The 18,449-nt window shown below is 41.9% G+C and overlaps 1 protein-coding gene across 1 annotated transcript; it reads left to right on the top strand.

Annotated features, from left to right (window-relative positions):
- Positions 1-2,470: 2,470 nt before the first annotated feature.
- Positions 2,471-17,883, top strand: LOC311238102 (ADP-ribosylation factor-like protein 5B). The gene is made up of 6 exons (XM_084326089.1): positions 2,471-2,830; positions 5,298-5,358; positions 5,479-5,641; positions 13,628-13,711; positions 13,897-14,048; positions 14,732-17,883. The coding sequence occupies exons 1-6, from the start codon at positions 2,785-2,787 to the stop codon at positions 14,778-14,780; spliced, it is 555 nt and encodes a 184-aa protein (XP_084182215.1). The 5' UTR covers positions 2,471-2,784; the 3' UTR covers positions 14,781-17,883.
- The last annotated feature ends 566 nt before the right edge of the window (positions 17,884-18,449 follow it).

Genomic DNA, 18,449 nt, shown 5'->3' on the forward strand with positions numbered 1-18,449 from the left:
ATATCCTAGCAGTACCAGCGATAGTGTGTGAACAATTAGTGCAGAGCCAGGCACTAACAATCGGGTTATAATAGTTACTGTGTGCGGTATAAGTAACGTGCGGCTAACCAAGTATCAAAGTCCTTAACAATCGAGTTATAGTAGCTACTGTGTGCGGTATAGAGTACGAGCCCAGAGGCGAGCGTGGGCCAACAACCGTTCTGCTCCGGCTGACTTCAACCAGATCTGCACCCAGCTGCCTGCAATCAGTCTGCTCCGGCTGACTTCAATCAGACCTGCACCCGGCTGCCTACAGCTTACGGGAGTTCGTCCCATCCAGCAGGGGTCGTCATCGCTCAGCACACGCTCTCAGCCGGCGCTGCCTCTCTGCCCAGCTCCGCCTGCTAACATCCTCACCGAGAGCGTTCGACGCCATCTTGCCTCCCGGACAACAGTGGCGTGGCGAGGCGGCCATTTCGGATGAGTACAAATGAGCATTGATGCTCCAGAGTTATTATACAGTACACAGTGTGGTGCAGCCTGCGGGCGAAAGTAACGTTGCTACTACCATTCCATAGGAGTACCCCAAACAATATATGCCGGCATTAAGATAGGACTTTACTGGTATTTTGTGGGCCCACTCTTTTGTTTTCGTTCCTTTCCTTTGAGCGTGATAATATGTGTGTTTCCTAATATTTCCCATTCGGTGAACCCTTCTATTTCCTCCCCTATGTTCCCCCTTCCTTCCCCATATTACCGACCTGGAGCAGTATATGTAAACCCTTAGGGAAGGTGGATACTGTGTTTAGCCCAGACGTGGGCAGCACTTAGTCTGTGTACAGTGGACAGCACTTAGTCCGGGTACCGTGAGAGCACTTGGTGCCTAGGTGTAATTATATAATTACCAGACTGTAAGCATTGTGTGATGATACCCATGGTGCAATAATCACCAGACGTAGCAATGTTGTAACTAGGCCCCTGATATAATAACACTCAGACTGAACGGGAGCACGGTGTGTGTGTCTTTTATTGAGTCTAATTCTAACCCTTTGATGCGGATAATATATCCATTATTAACCCCTTCCTATTCAACCTTCCCTTTTCCATTGTAAGGTTTCTGGTGTTAATGAGGGAGGGTACTGCTTGCGGGGGGAACCAAGTTATTTATTTACCATTCGGTCATTAGGTGTGGGGGGGTGCTAGGGGACAATTGGGGAGAGTGAGGGCGTGTTGGGGAGTACTGCTGACTGCCCAAGAGAGAGGGAGGAAGACCGGAGTACCGGACTAGGTTTGTAAATCCTGGGCCTCATACACCCCACTGCCAGCCTCCAGTTGACGCTCCTGACCCCAAAGCCGGAGGTGCAGCTAGCCCGAGTTCTACTGTGTCTCGCTACCTAGTGACCGTGCACCCCAGTTCCCACGAAGCAGGGATAATCCACCCTGTTACATTAACTTTAAGCATTGTTTCGGAGTTGGTTAAGGTTAAGGTTAGGCATTGTTATTACAGTTCTACTTTTGTTTTGATGTGAAAAGTGATGCTGCATAAGGCGTCTGCACTTAGCACTGACTGAGAAAGTACATAATAGTTCTACTTTGACAAAGCAGAAATGGGATGAGGTACAATTTACAGTAAGGCGTACCTCTACACTGCAGTGGTCACCAACCTTTTTAAGCCCAAGATCACTTTTTTTTTGTTGGTGAAGGCAAGATCTACGCATTGAAGCGTTGAGAGAAAAAGACAGCCAAGATTGTACTTTAAACTAAATGACTTTTATTTGCCTGTATTCTAATTACATGCGCTGCTTTGGTCCAACATTAAAACGTCAAAGTAGAACTATTATGTACTTTCTCAGTCAGTGCTAAGTGCAGACGCCTTATGCAGCCAAAAGTAGAACTGTAATAACAATGCCTAACCTTAACCTTAACCAACTCCGAAACAATGCTTAAAGTTAACATGCCTAAACTTAACCGGCGAAAAAATGCACGTAAAAAAAAAAAAAAAAATTTAAGGGAATCAAACTTGTCACCAACAGACCGCAGGATCCACAGCAAGGCAGTGCTGCCAGTTGAGCTAGTTGTTGATGGTAAATGCTGCCGCAACGGAGCTCCGCCGCGACAATATTATTAAACAGCGGCTCTGTCATTGAAGTGGGAAAAGTGAGCTGTATTGTATATTAGTACATTGCATAGTATATTGTATAGCGTATGGTAACTCAGTGGGGAAAGTGATGACAATTTGCTGCTGCGGCGTTGAAGGCGGAAAGCGGCGGTGAAACACAGCAGCCTCGCGTTGCTGCGTCCTGGGGCTGCCGCGGGGTGTGGCCGCGGCGGGTCACGTGCCTGTCGCGGCCAATCAGGCCTACCCCGGAAATGGAAACGGTTGCGGAACTGATACAGGCCCTGAGGACCTGAGAGCGCCGCTCTGCGGCTCTGCAGCTGGATACTATTGGCTGTGTGTCGACAAGAGAGACGGACCACCGTGACAGCAGCAGCAGCTCCGTCGGTGCCCGACGACCGTGTCCCGTTAACACTCGGCAAAGTCAACAGCTCTTTTACACACGTTTAATCGCTTAGTCTCGTTTTAGACGTATAACGTTAGTCCGTTCGCAGGGAGTCCTGTTCGCAACGGGCAGTGATAATAACGAATATTTAGTCGAACGGGAGAGACACGGCTAATGTTAGCTCGCCGTCTGGAGGAGCAGGGAATTCCGTTGGAAGAGAGACGCTGCTGCCTGGAGCCCACCGCTGCTAGTTAGCAACTACAGCTGCTGCTGTACACATATTATTATCCTTATCATCACCGACATGGGCCTCATATTTGGCAAACTCTGGAGTTTCTTTTGTAATCAAGGTGGGTGGATCCCTCACTTCAAAATAGTAACGCAACGCGAGCATAAAAAATAACGTCTAACGTTAACAATATTTACGTTGTGTGTGTGTCGGCCCGGTCATAACGTTATAGCCAACTTAATAACGTTACACACAACGGTTAACGTAAATATTATTAACGTTAGACGTTATTTTTTGCTCGCGTTGCGTTACTATGGTAACTATGGCTATATTGTCATCTATCTAGCTCTAATGATGATCACACTGCTATTCACTGCTTTTCAATGTGAATTGAAAATGGGGGACCCTGATGTAAACAAAGACAAACGTCTTTCTCTGGTCTGCATCCCCTTCACAATTGTGTGTATTGAGCTGTATTGTACCCATTCTGCAATCTGTTAAATTAAGTTTTCATTCATTCATCCACTGCTCTGAACTAACCCAAGTTCATAGTCTCTCTCATTATATAGTATATCTGGTTATTTATATCACCCTCTCTTGTCAATGTGTGTTGAAACCGCCACATGCTAGTAGTGACTGACTGACCACTAACTAATGTCAGTCAAATTTAGAAGAGTTACCGTCAATCATCTTAGATGTGATGGTTCACTAACCATAAAGGACACTTGTTGATATCAGCATTTCTCATCCATTTATAAATGAGCCACATACCTTGCTGTGGGGACTTTTCGGATGGCAATTTATTCCATCATCCTCAACTAAAATACCCCATAAAGTAATTGGCAGTGTGTGTGTGGTGCATGCGAGATGCGAGTCAGACTACATCGACACGAGAGCGGGATTCTTCAAAGTAAACGGTTATTGTAAAGTAACTTCGACATTTATTTACCAACTAACATTAACCTTACCTAACGTTAGTCGAAGTCGCCTTCTCTGCTGTGATCTCTCTTTAGCCTAATTCCTTTGGCCTTGGTATTCCTTCCGACGTTACCTGTGATCCTGTTGAGGACAGCAGCAATGGACTGCTAATCCCCTTCTCTAGATCAGGATTACTCTGTTCCCAGTGGCTTGTTTCACTTACTTAAAAGAGATCTGGATGTTTGCCTAAATCGAATAGATGTAGTAATTCAATGGCCTTTTTTCCTGACCGGAGTATACTGGCCATACTGTTTACTGTCAGGAGTATTTCCATAATCACATAGGCTTTAATGTAACTACAATAGTATATCCCCTAATGTACTTTAACTGTATGGCTATACAAAAGTGGATTTCTATAGCTTGGATGAGACGGAAACAGTTAAGCGTTCTATTTAGCCCCGTTGGCAATGCAAGAGTCACCCCAGGGTAGCTGCTCTCTCAGGAAGCTATATTCATGCAACACCCTCCAGCATCCTGCATGGCGTGCCAAGCCTGCCACAATCACTGACCCTCTGACCAGACTTCCTTCCTCCCTGTCAGCCAGAGGCCTTTAAAGGTGGAAAAGTCAAAACACTCTTGTGGGATATTCTCACATGGACGCGCCAGCTTTGATTGAGCCTTTGGTCTGTTGTGTGTGTCTGTTTGACGGGCGGGCGTTAAAGCCTTTATAGTAGCGTGGTTGTTTTAAAAACAAATATTTGGATTTATGAATGGCCCAGGGTTTATGTGGTGCGAGCTATGCTTTTAAGAACAACGTCAGTTACAACAGAAGGAAGTTCATTGTCTTTATGAATCTGAACCGGCTGCAGTGAATGGCAGGAAGATGTTCTGTGTAGGGAAGCCAGGCCTTATACATCATACTAACTCCATACATGGTGGTGGGTATAGTATAGTAAGGATGTGCCGATATCGCTTTCTTACTGCCGATGCCCATTCACAAGTACTACACTTTCAGTATCAGCCGTTACTGAGTACCGATTCAATCCATTGCTTTTACTGAACAGTATAGAAATAGACTACAACTCTAGTCTATATTATATATACATCTGATTAGCCCTACACTCAGTAATACTAATTTGTATATTTTGTACACAGTTTAATCACCTGTACAACATTGTATATTGCTGTGCCTGTTGCACTTTACTGCTACATTTGCACTCTGGTTGGATGCCAAACTTCTTTTTCGTTACACTGTACTTGTGCTGTATTATGACAATACATTTGAATCTAATCTAATAGACCATTAGTTTGGAGTCATTGGAGAAAATAAAATATTGCGATACATTTTTCTCCATTAGAGAGATATAACATGTGTTCAAATTCAGCAAATCGTCTTTCAGTATCGGAAATTCCCCCAATGCCGATGTAGTGTTTTACCCTAGTATCGGAACGATATCTCATACCACTTGTATAGCCTAGTTTTTACATCAATGGTGATGCTGAAATTGAGGGCACTCATTTGTTTGTGACAAAGATGTGGGTCAAACCTTTAGTTAGTAAGTGGGGGAATGGTGTGGTTTCTTTCCTTGCTTGAAAACCCCAGCATTAGTTTATGGCACATGGAAATCCGAGAGGTAATTTACTCTATGCTCCCTTTTCATATTTTGCAGAACACAAGGTAATAATTGTGGGACTGGACAATGCCGGAAAGACCACGATACTCTACCAATTGTGAGTAGTTTTCATGTATCTCATATCTCTCTCTGCCTCCTGTCTCTTGTCAACCTAAGGCTTTTCTTTTTGGCACTGTCTGCGATGATGACTCCTCTCCTTTTTTTGTGTCTCCTCTAGTCTGATGAACGAGGTGGTCCACACGTCTCCTACCATTGGCAGCAACGTGGAGGAGATAGTAGTGATGAACAAAGTAGTGAAGAACACTCACTTCCTGATGTGGGACATCGGGGGGCAGGAATCGCTCAGGTCCTCCTGGAACACCTACTACTCCAACACAGAGGTGAGAGCGTGTTCTGTTTTGTGCCACATCTGGAAAACAGACACATGAGCACACTCTGGGCAGGAAAGCCACTTTTGATGCAGTCTTTCACAGTAATGTTGCAACTCTTTTCCATTTTCAACTTGTTCGTTTTGCACCCATGATCCCAATTTGAGGGTATTTATTGAACTTTCAGGGGCATCTTTCTCCTGACCCGCCCCTATTTTAAGTAACTCACCATACGGCATGCTGGCTATTACACAAGTGCACGCACACACAAACATTTTAAATACTTTATTTGATAGAAAGGTCACAGGACGCCATCATATAGTATCATGCATACCTAGGATGCAAATATTAGCATACAGTGCAACAACAAACCCCATATACATGCACACACACATACACACACCCCTCTTCCCGAACTCTGTGTCTGAATTGATTAGATTGACTGGCATCCTTTTGGCCTTGCTTGTAATGAACAGTAGTTTGTGCATTGCTGTGAGCTTCTGTGGGAGCAGTCAATAAATACAGCCTGAGGGGTTCAGTGTGTGTGAGGCTGAGCTGTAACTATAGGCCTGGTCTAAGTGTCACGGTGTGTGAGCTGTAACTATAGGCCTGGTCTAAGTGGTGTGGTGTGTGAGCTGTAACTATAGGCCTGGTCTAAGTGGTGTGGTGTGTGAGTTGTAACTATAGGCCTGGTCTAAGTGGTGTGGTGTGTGAGCTGTAACTATAGGCCTGGTCTAAGTGGTGTGGTGTGTGAGCTGTAACTATAGGCCTGGTCTAAGTGTTACGGTGTGTCAGCTGTAACTATAGGCCTAGTCTAAGTGGTGTGGTGTGTGAGCTGTAACTATAGGCCTGGTCTAAGTGGTGTGGTGTGTGAGCTGTAACTATAGGCCTGGTCTAAGTGTTACGGTATGTGAGCTGTAACTATAGGCCTGGTCTAAGTGTTACGGTGTGTCAGCTGTAACTATAGGGTATAGGCCTAGTCTGAGGGATTCAGGCATAACAAAAAATATTGTTCGTTTCCTGTTGGTTGTCAGTTAAGGCCATGGGTAGGTAGGGAATTTATTAAATACATTTTTTTATTTTATTCTTTCCCACGGCGACTATGGATAGGGAATTTCTTTCTTTAATTAAAATGTTCACAACAACATGGATGCATGTACTCTGCCAGCATGTTTAATATCCATAATACTAAAGGTTTGACTAAGATTTCTATGAAACTTTATTCAAATTTTTTTTAATTTTTTAATTTTAATTTTAATTTTTAATTTATTTTTAAACTCATAAAATATATTGGGTCGCACCTAAATCGGCAGGGTCGGTCGGCAACCGGAAACAAACCATTATTTGTTTTAGGCCAGTGTGTGTGAGCTGTAACTATAGGCCTGGTCTGAGTGGTTCAGTGTGTGAGCTGTAACTATAGGCCTGGTCTAAGTGGTGTGGTGTGTGAGCTATAACTATATACCTGGTCTAAGTGGTGTGGTGTGTGAGCTGTAACTATAGACCTAGTCTGAGTGGTGTGTTGTGTGAGCTGTAACTATAGACCTAGTCTGAGTGGTGTGTTGTGTGAGCTGTAACTATAGACCTAGTCTGAGTGGTGTGTTGTGTGAGCTGTAACTATAGACCTAGTCTGAGTGGTGTGTTGTGTGAGCTGTAACTATAGGCCTGGTCTAAGTGGTGTGGTGTGTGAGCTGTAACTATAGACCTGGTCTAAGTGGTGTGGTGTGTGAGCTGTAACTATAGGCCTGGTCTAAGTGGTGTGGTGTGTGAGCTGTAACTAGACCTAGTCTGAGTGGTGTGTTGTGTGAGCTGTAACTATAGGCCTGGTCTAAGTGGTGTGGTGTGTGAGCTGTAACTATAGACCTGGTCTAAGTGGTGTGGTGTGTGTGAGCTGTAACTATAGGCCTGGTCTAAGTGGTGTGGTGTGTGTTAGCTGTAACTATAGACCTGGTCTAAGTGGTGTGGTGTGTGAGCTGTAACTATAGGTCTAGTCTAAGTGGTACAGTGTGTGTTAGCTGTAACTATAGATCTGGTCTAAGTGGTGTGGTGTGTGAGCTGTAACTATAGGTCTAGTCTAAGTGGTACGGTGTGTGAGCTGTAACTATAGGTCTAGGCTGAGCGGTGGTGTGTATGTGAGCTGTAACTATACAGGGGGCTCCTAATCCCTAATATATGTTGTTGGTGAGGGGGAACAAAAGTAGTGCCCAGCAGCAGTTCCTCCCTCTCTGCACAGCAGCTGGCCATGTTTGTTCAGAGCAGACGGTAGCAGGGGCCGCCAAAGTCAGAGGTCACTCTCCCCACAAAGGGACCCATCTGAAAAGGCAGGACCGGGATCAGCCTCCACTGCATATGGAAGCCAGAGGAGGAGTATAGCAAGATGAAGGGATCCCTGAAGAAACACTGTTTGAAACACAGGAATTCACCTCCGCCCATTATATAGATCAGGGGTGCCCAACCTTTTTTGAACCAAGATCTACTTTTTAATTTGCCACCTAGCCGAGAGCTACCAGCTCAAATTTGACCTACTCTCGGCTAGTATTAGTAGTAATAGTATTAGTAATACCCATTCAATATGCACATGACAGAAAATATTATATGGCATTATAGACCGATAGCTCACTGTCCGTCGTTTGTACTTAGTGCAGTGGTTAGCACTGTTTCCTCATGGCAAGAATGTTTTGGGTTCAAATCCCAGCAGGGGTTTGACCAGCCAGCAGGGGGTCTTTCTGTGTGGAGTTTGCATGTTTCTCCCCGTGTTTGCGTGGGTTTACTTTCCTCGCACACCAAAAGACATGCGTGTTAGGTTTCCCGCCGTTGCCCTTGACCAAGGTACTGGAATTACAACTGGGGTTGGTCCCCAGGCAACGCACTGTGTGTAAAAACTAACTAACTGCAACACAACATATAAAAGGCCAAAGCTGAATGATATGGACAAAATATTGTATAGTGATTATTTTAGCAGATTTCTAGGGCTGTCACGATTCGTCGACCTAGTCGACGTTGTCGGCGAGTAGATTTAGTCGATTTGCATATTCATGATCGACGCGTCGTATTGTTAAATGTGCCTTTTGCGGTGGAAATGGCAGACGTTCAAAGTCATAACATGCGCAACGTGTAATCTAACTCAGGGGTTCCCAAACTTTTCAGGCCGGGGCCCAGAAAATAAGGCGTCAGAGAGCCGCGGCCCAATGCACATCGTCTGGTTTTTTTTTTTTTTTTTTTGCCCGGCGACCGATTTTTTAAGCCAAATATCACTTCAATCCTATTAAGTTAGTTCAAGTTAGTTATTCATTTATATGTGCTATTTATGAGAGGGCTAACTTGTTGCAAAATAATAATGATAATAATAATAGCCTCATTAAAATACTATTGTTGCTTCGGTTGTTTTCAGCGTTTTATGTGCATAATCTGTTATTTAGTTTGAAATGTTCGTTGAAATAAGTAGATTTTTCGTTTTTGTTTATTTATTAAGTTAATATAAAACCATATAGTCACATTTTAGAATACAATAGAATAGAATTTTAGAATACAACTAGAAACACTGTCCTGGCCTGCTTCTAAGTTCAGTGGCCTGACAAAAAAAATTAAAATAAAAAAATAAAAAATACAAAAATAAAAAATTATATTTTTTTTATTTTTTTTTATTTTTTTTTTATTTTTTTTTAATCATCTCGCGGCCCACCCGTGGCTGCTCGCGGCCCACCTTTGGGTCGCAACCCCGACTTTGGGAACCACTGATCTAACTAATGCGCAGTGAATCACGTTCAAAATAGAATTAACTTCTCTTAGACCACTATTCGTTCTATAGCCTGTGATAACTCCTCTTGGGAGTCTCGCTGTTTCTATGTAAACTTTGCGAGCAACGGGTCCAATAAATGCGTCTTTAACACATACACCGCCGGAAACGCTTTAAAACGTTATTGCCTGCCATGCTTTGACTGCCAGACCACGCTGTACAGCGATATTGAGATAAATATTTCATTTTTTCGCCATGGCATTCATAATTCATATATACACCTCCGGCGCTGCAGCTGGACTCTACGGCTAAAAAAACTATGGCTCAATACCGCCGCCTGGTGGATGGTCGGGCGAGTTACACTCGAACAACAGGAAGTGCCATGAGTGCATCGATGAAAGTCCTCCGGCCGTCAGATATTGTTGCAAGGCTCCCGACAGATACTATAGTACATATCGATCGCTTTATAAACTTAATAATCGATATGATTTTGGCGTTTATTGCGACATACAAACCGGAAATGGACCTAGACGATCGACGTCCTATACCTGGGATCTTTCACCGCCAGTCTCATTGACGCACGGTAAGAGGACGCTGACCCTATTTTTAGCCCAATTGTTTATTCTTTTCACTGCAAACCGATCTGATCAATATATCACCCATACTACATAAAGCATTTACTGACGATCACGGAATTATAAACGACCCCCCCCCCCCCTTTCATCCGCGCATGATGAAGCATAACGTATAGGATCATATACAGTTGCATTTTTTTTATATAGCGTGTATCGGGAATTGATCATCTATATATGCGTTTATGCCTATAACTCACGTTCTAGGAATGACTGCAGAAAACGATAAAAACATACTTATATTCTAGAAGGTATTTTTGGAAGAATCTATGAATGAAAAAGTATAACGTTCCTACATCCTGAACGATAGATAATCGATGTTGAATGGGCCATAGTAATGTCAATTTAGCAATACAATTTAAAAAGTTATAGCCCTGCAAAGAAGGTGAACATCTCCATAGGCTTAGAGTGGTGGCAGTGAGGCTACATTGATGGATATAACCGTGGCAGGGAATGTGTTAACATGCTTTATATTCTCGCCATTACTATATGCCGGTCGCGGTTAAAAACATTTTAAACTAACGTTAGCTGCTAGTGCTACCTAAGCTAAGCTAGCTCACAGTAGAAATCAGTTTCAGTTACCTCTTACCGTATCTAAGGTAATCAACAAGTAAGCTAGCGACCACTGCTGTCCCTGCTGGCCTGCTGGACAAACTATACAGCAACATTAATCTGTCTAATATATTTTTCTGTGTCAAAGGTAACTGGTACTTGTTTTTATGAGCTAATGTAGCGATTTTCAAATAATCAGTAAAGGAACTATTTCTCAGTTGAGGTGTAGTTTGACCAACTGTCAACTTTTCACAGAATGTTTAGAATCTTTCAACTAGGGCTGTCACGATTCGTCGACCTATGGCATTTTCTTAGTGATGCACCGATGTGAAAATTGTGGCCGATACCGATAACCGATATTAATATTGCTGTTCTGGCCGATACCGATATTTACCGATGTCGATATCTCTGTATAGAAAACACTTTTTTATGATAATCAAATAAAGAGCTATTTTCCAAAACGCATAATTATTTTACTTTTGTAACTTATTTTCAGAAATGACTGAAACTATTTAAGGCCAAAACATGTAAAAAAAAAAAAAATATTAAAATATATATATTTTCCCCGGCCCATATCGGCCCTATCTTGATATCGGACCGACACCGATGTGTAAAAAAAACTGCCATATCGGCCGATATATCGTGCATCACTACATTTTCTCCTTAGGAACAGTTGCCAATACAATCAGTTTCATGGAGTTTTAATAGTGAGCAAAGGGGGGGGGGGGGTCTCTCTCTTTCTCTCTGTACGTTCAATGATGATGATCAATGAAGTAGCCAAAATGTACACTATAAAAACGAACTTGATAGTTGATGATTAAATATTTCACTTCATTAGCAAAAATATTGTAACATCCGTCTGCTATAAGCTATTCTCCCTCTCGTGTGGGTGCATACATTTAATATATGCTACTCTTTTTCACATGGATTAGGCTAATTAGTCAAGCTCTGGTTTTGTCAAATCTTGACTATTGTCCTGCAGTATGGTCGAATGTAACGACGAATAAACTGAAAAAATTACATATGGTACAAAACAAAGCAGCACGTATAGCGCTTCGCTGTGAGTACAGAACTAATGTTGCAGCGATGCACAGTTGTTTAACTTGGTTACTTGTCAAACATAAATTACTCTGCTCACTCCTTGTATTCACTAGGAATATTCTTGTTACAAAGATCCCCTCAATTTTATATAACAATTTATCTATAAGTCTTGACAGACACAACCATTCCACCAGACATGCTTCTGCACGAGGTTTTACACTTCCAAAAGTGAGGTCGATTGCAATGAAGCGAACTGTCATGTTCCGTGGTATGCAGGAATGGAACTCTCTTCCCAGACATGTTAAGCAGGAGAATAGTAAATGTCGTTTCAAAATCGTGGTAAAACAACATTTTCAACCAAAGAAATTGACATTCCCTAATAGATAGTGTGTACGTAAATGAAAATGTATATGTCTGATAAAGAGATAGGTATATATGGATGAAAAGGCATGTGTCTGATAGGGATATATTATTAAAATATTGTATAATTGGCTGATATGAACATAGATAATGTATGTAAAAGCTAAATAGTATATGCTGTATTGTATTATGAATTAATTATGAGTAGGTATTATTGTATTGTATTATGAATTCATAAGGTGTATATATTGTTGTATTGTATTATGAATTTGATTAGGGTTTTTATTGTTGTTTTAATTGTCTGTATGACATGTAAATGTTGTGAGTGTATAAGTCTGTAACTGTATTTTATGTGTTATGGACCCCAGGAAGAATAGACCCAGCACTGCTGTGGCTAATGGGGATCCAAATAAACGTATAAACTTATATATAAAAAATACATTTGTATCGTATCTACCATAGCGTGGAGTGGAGAGATGACACACAATACATATAATAATTCATGGAAATATACTAAAAAGCTATTTATGGCCGGTAATCTCTCTGGCTGGTAGTTTTTTAAATCTAAAGCTAAAAAGGATGAGGATACTCATTAAACATTTTGAAATATTCAATTGAAATAGATTTTTCTGGTAAATTAATGGTTAATGATTAATCGATAAAAGAATCAACTGATTAATCGATAACAAAAATAGTCGTTAGTGACAGCCCTATCACCCCTATGTACAACTTGTAATAAGGTCTTAAAACTTTTAGTAGTACATTGTGGGAATATATTTGCTACTATGACATTACTATAACATCTCTCGTCTCGTGTTATTACCCAGTGATGAACTATCTCCTCATAGGGTCGGATTTAGTCATTTCTAGGTGTGAGTGAAAGATGACTTTGGCAGACTCAAATAATTTTCTCTCATTTATTTATTATACACAAAAATGTATATGAAATAAATAACCATATTGCTTTTACCTCTACACTGGGTATTGTAGAGGTAACCGCATTCGCAGACCACCGCGGAGTCCCGGGTTCTATTCCTGGCACCTCCAGCTTGGTCAGAGGGTAGCACAACGACCAGGACCGTGACACACACGGGGGAATTGGCATGCTGACTAATAGGGAGAAAATCTGAGAAAAAAATATACTTTTTGTCTGCATATCTCTGACTGTTCTTGTTCTTGTTTTAGATTTTTGACTACCTCATTGTGAGCGATTTGTGGTGCTGAATTTCCCTCTGGATCAATAAAGTACTTCTATTCTATTTGGAATATTATGTTCCTTCATTCCTACAACATTCTGCCATACTCTCCTGATATATATCACCCAACATCTGTCTTTCTCCTCCTTCACTGCACCCTTTCAGACGGACAACCCTATCCTCTTTCTCACGCATAATTCTTTCTCATAATGTTGTCGTCTGTGGTCTTTTGTCAAGTGTTGTCACTCCTTTATAAAAAAGAAAAAGAAAAAAAAAATCATTAGCATAGCGCTCACCAGCAGTGGGACGGGGCCATTGTGAGGTGCCGTTGACCTGCAGTGGGACGGGAGCCATTGTGATGTGCTTGGCCTTGGCCAGGAAACGCCCAACCACTGTGTTTCCACTGCATTGCTGTAAATGTCTTTTGAAAAGGTTGCTCAGTGTGATTTTCTTTTTTTTGTGTGCCTCCTTTAATAATCCACAGTTCATCATCCTGGTGGTAGACAGTACAGACAGAGAGAGGCTGGTCATTTCTAAAGAGGAGCTCTACAAGATGCTGGCTCACGAGGTAAAACACCCAACTTCGCACAATAACGCAGAAATGACAGTACTAGCCTAGTCTTATCATGGACATCGCACAAGAGAAGGTTATCCTTGTGATCGGTCTGTGCTCTGGTCCTGTACGTTGTGTTAAGATGTGGAGGCTGATGTTTCGTTGTTTCCCTGACCCCTCTTGTCCGTCTCTCCCCTCAGGACCTTCGGAAGGCAGCCGTGTTGATATTTGCCAACAAGCAGGATATGAAGGACTGCATGTCGGCGGCGGAGATCTCCAAATACCTCACTCTCAGCTCTATCAAAGACCACCCCTGGCACATCCAGTCCTGCTGCGCGCTCACAGGAGAGGGGTAAGAGGATTTTTTGATTTTTGATTTTTCCTTTTGTAAGAGGAGAGGCAGATTAGCACCGCCCACCAATCACTCACGGTATAAGTAGGACTTTGTTCAGGGCTTCCCATGGTTCTTGAAAAGTCATGAAGTTTGTGAATTTTAGAAGAGGATTAAAATGGATGGAGATCATTGAAAGAGCTTGGGATCTTACCTAAGTATGGCAGTTGTCTCAATTATAACTCAACTGTTATAATATATGAAATCGAAGGCTCTAGATTGCAATACAAGGCATTTACAAGTATTTAAGTTATACTTAATGATTCAGTCTCTAGTAGGGGTTGTAGTTTCTCCTTGCTAATGGAGGGTGGGGGGGTCACCTTATTCTTACTTTCATTTCAATTTGACCATATAACCTTTTATGCTCCTGAAATAAACTGCCAACGCTATCAAATTAGCTCTACATGGTTTGAAAGCTCTACTAGCAGGGTATGGTAGACCACCCAAATTCATGTTTACATGGTTTGAAAGCTCTACTAACGAGCTTACTAGCAGGATAAGGTAGACTGATAACCAGAGAGCTTCTGGACGGCTTGCTATTTACTTATATTGTAAACATTCAATCTGAATGTCTCTTGTTAGCATAATCCTTTCGGTTGGGACAGTGCTCTCACAGCTGAAAACCACCTTGCCTGTTCTTTCAGCTTGTGCCAAGGCCTTGAGTGGATGACCTCGAGGGCGGGACTCAGATAGCCCCTCCCCGTAGCCTTCGACTGACTGACTACCTGCACCGCCTACCAGGTGGCACAACAGCCTCTCTCCACTGGCTGTTTAAATAAATACAAAAAGAAATAAGAAAGGACCAAGTTCAGCTTTGACCTCTCAAGACTGCGCAGGAAGCAAGCGTTCGTTTCGACCAGACCTTAACCCGTTAACAACGGAGCTGCTTTACTTCCCATGTACTCGTTTGTCAATGGAAACTTCACCCGAACCTGCTACCTGACGATGGAACGAACAGTTTGTTTTACTGCAGGGTAGAACGTGTCAACTCTCCGCGTGGCATCTACTCCCAACAGGATGTGTCCGGCACAGGACGGGACAGAACTGGGGACTCGCCATCATCACCACTACATACATATCATGTTACATATATCGCATCATATCAAACACGACTGCCATAATAATGACCATCTCAACGTACCGTGCAACGTTAACTCTCATTGCCTCCACGGACGTCGGGTTTGTGTTCAGGACACAACGAATAGGACAAGCAAAGGGACTGTTGACCATATTCACACGGCAGCCGTTTTGCTCATAGTCCCAAGTTGGGAACCCAACCCGAGTGACATAAGAGCAAAACGTCTGCCGTGCGACTGGTCAATGGCAAGCATACACACTAGGTACTGGTGTTGTCAAAAGGAGTCTCAGTGAGTTTGGTGGTATTAAGTTCACAGGGCTGATTTAGGGGTTTGTTTTCAGTGTTTCCACGAATTTTATTTTATTATAATTAGATATATATTTTTGCTGCTTTCTCTTTCTTACTACAGTTCTCATTCATATACTGATACATGCAAGTTCGGTTTCATAAGCTACGTTGGGGTGGTGGCTGTTCTCACATCGGGACTAATTGTTACTGTAATTTAAAGTGTGTAAAGGAAATTCAGAGATTTGTTTTCGAAAAACATTATACACGTTAGAAAAAAGTGACTGAAAACATGTGAAAAGACTGAACTACCGGTATGTAGTACTGAATTGTAGAGTTTATTCCGTTTTGGGGGCGGCCCTGAAATCATGGCTCGATGACACACGAGCCACACTTGTTTCACAGAGGTAAATTGCTTATGTAAATTGAGACACGAGAGAGGCATAGTTTCAGCGGACATCAGCGTTTCTGAGCAGAGAATATCGATTTTATATACTTGGCAATTTTCTTTTTCTAATCAGTCAAATTTGGCTGAGTGGTTAATGACACATTTGTCTGTGGTGTGACAAACCCTGAACACATAATGATCTGTTGCTTTACACAGATTTTAAAGAGAAGTGTTACAAGGTGCATGATCTCCCTTAACTGGGAGACTCCATGTACCGTATGTTGTTAGAGCCAAGCGGCTCAGGGGCATTGGTTGGTGTGCAAACTCAATGTTCAGTACTTAACCTTTTGAACAAACTTGAGTTATTTCAACCGCACTTTAGGCCGTTATGCATTTTGCAAAGCACTAATAAGGTCAACTAAAGCATTGCAAGCCCATTTTCGCCAAAATACAAGTATAAGCTTGCTCAACAGTATTTTGATTTACACACTACATTATAGGAATGCCTTGTGATATTTTGTATTTAATTTCTTTTTATTATTATATATTTTCTTGCAATTGTATATTGTCTATAAAATAGCTTTTATAGACTAATGTCTGGCAGGGCAGGTTGATGATTGCAGCTGAAGTTGACGTTTAGACCTAATTTCTACTGAGAGATCATCCCTTGTTACAAATATGGTCCTCTGCAAACATCTGCATGATTCTGCGTGTCTTCAAATGTGAATATTTCATTTCCTATTATGCTACAAACGTTATTTTGAGGGCTCAGAATAACAGCCACAAAAGGGTTCTGAGCAGCCCCTCCTGGGCCTTTCTTCCCGGCCTCGAAGGGTCATGGTCGGGCTTCTCCTGCAGAAAATGTGCCACAACATTTCCGAGTTTAGTACGAACGCAAAGCAAGTCACTCTTTACCTTTCTGGACTGACTGTCGCACCAAGGTTTAGTAGCATATCAAGACGATCCTAGCTCCATTTTGTTCATTAATACCATCAGAACGATGGCTCTCATTACTACAATGCTTTTTTGAAACCTCAGCCTTGGCCATGCTGGTCTGGAAGACTGTCTGTATTGTCTGACTTTAAATCTTTTTGTATTTAACCCCCATTTTATTTTTGATGATCAGGATTTCTTACTCCATTGACCTGATAAGAATTCCTTTTACCTTGCTAACAGATCTATGCACCTGTCACTTTGAAACCCTTGTATACCTTCTCTGAGTTCCATAATGGCCAACATGGGTACGAGAGGAAGAGAATGCATGAGTTTCGATGTTAAAAGGGTTGTTTCCGAATTTTGGACCCAGAGCTCCATTTCCTACTTGACCAATGATGTTGTCAAAAAATAGAGGCCTTTCTTGGCAGAATCCACACCATTCTTCATGCTGGATACCCACAGTTCTAGCTAATTGGCCACATACAAAGTCACCCGGTCCAAGTCTGTACAACCCTGAAATCAAACCTGCTCCACAGTACACCACACATAGGACATAGGGGTCCAAAGTTTTTTTTAACTTAACCCTTTTAAATGACTTCTGAAATCAAAGTACTGACTGGAATGATGGATGAAAATGTTGGTGTCCATCTTGGTCCCGGAGTGCCTCTGGATCTCTAGAATAGTTATATGAAATGAATATTTAATATTTGTTTGATGTTGTGTAATAAGGTATTTTAACCACAGCACACAGGCAAAGGTGGGAACTACCAGCCAAGGCATCTATTACAGTATCAAGGTCAAATCTCACATGTGTGTGCCTGTGGTTATTTCCTTAACGTCTCAAAACAAGGGAACTGGCAACTTTCAGTTTGTGTGACGTGTAGGATCTGGGTCACACATTTCCAATTTTGTTTTTAAATAAAATAATAGGAAATCTGACCCTGGATCTTTCCTTGGTGTTCAAATTTATTGTTTTGTAAATTATATTTGTAATGTGTTGTAGGTTTGGGTGTGATAGGAGAGTCTTCCAGTACACTACTGGAACCATATTCACAAAGCTTCCCAGAGTAGGCGTGCCGATCTGGGTTCAGTGATCAGGAACACCTGTCTTCATGACCTTTATTCAAACTAAGACTAAAGCTGACTGGGTCTGCGTTCCCACTTTGAGATGCTTTGTGGTGAGATAAAACTGTTTAAAAAAGTGAACAAGCACCATATTGTATACCCCTCTGTTCTCAGTGCAGGGCTTTGGCTGAAATCCCTCTTGGTTAAGTGAGGAAATGTCTTGTCTGTCACAGATAATATAATACTTCAGAGAGCTGATCTGTGGAGGTAGATTGGTGGAGACACATGTCATCCAAGGGGCTTTGAGTGATCCAAACAGAGAAAATGTTTGATGTTTTCTATTAAAGGGGCACTTCACCAAAAAACTGCTGATTTTATTTTGCACATAATCTCGCTCATATTGTTATTGCGAGTAAATTAGTTTGAATATGGCCACCAGTGATGTCACGATTGAATCCTTGTGTTAATTACACCTCAATGAAATGAAGGTAGCAGCCCTTATAAGACAAGGTATTGCAAATCTACATAATTTCATGGAGCTGTAATTAACAGAGTTTTTGGATGTGTGAGATTATGTGCACAATGAATCGGCATTGTTTTTTGGTGTAGT

Source organism: Notolepis coatsorum (assembly GCF_963971535.1).
Source record: "Notolepis coatsorum genome assembly, chromosome: 12".
Taxonomy (NCBI): domain Eukaryota; kingdom Metazoa; phylum Chordata; class Actinopteri; order Aulopiformes; family Paralepididae; genus Notolepis; species Notolepis coatsorum.

Bases quoted from the DNA above. Each gene is read 5' to 3' on its own strand.
- LOC311238102 (XM_084326089.1), top strand. From the start codon at position 2,785: ATGGGCCTCATATTTGGCAAACTCTGGAGTTTCTTTTGTAATCAAG. The intron at 2,831-5,297 runs GTGGGTGGATCC...CATATTTTGCAG, and splicing joins GAGTTTCTTTTGTAATCAAG to AACACAAGGTAATAATTGTG. The intron at 13,712-13,896 runs GTAAAACACCCA...CTCTCCCCTCAG, and splicing joins ACAAGATGCTGGCTCACGAG to GACCTTCGGAAGGCAGCCGT.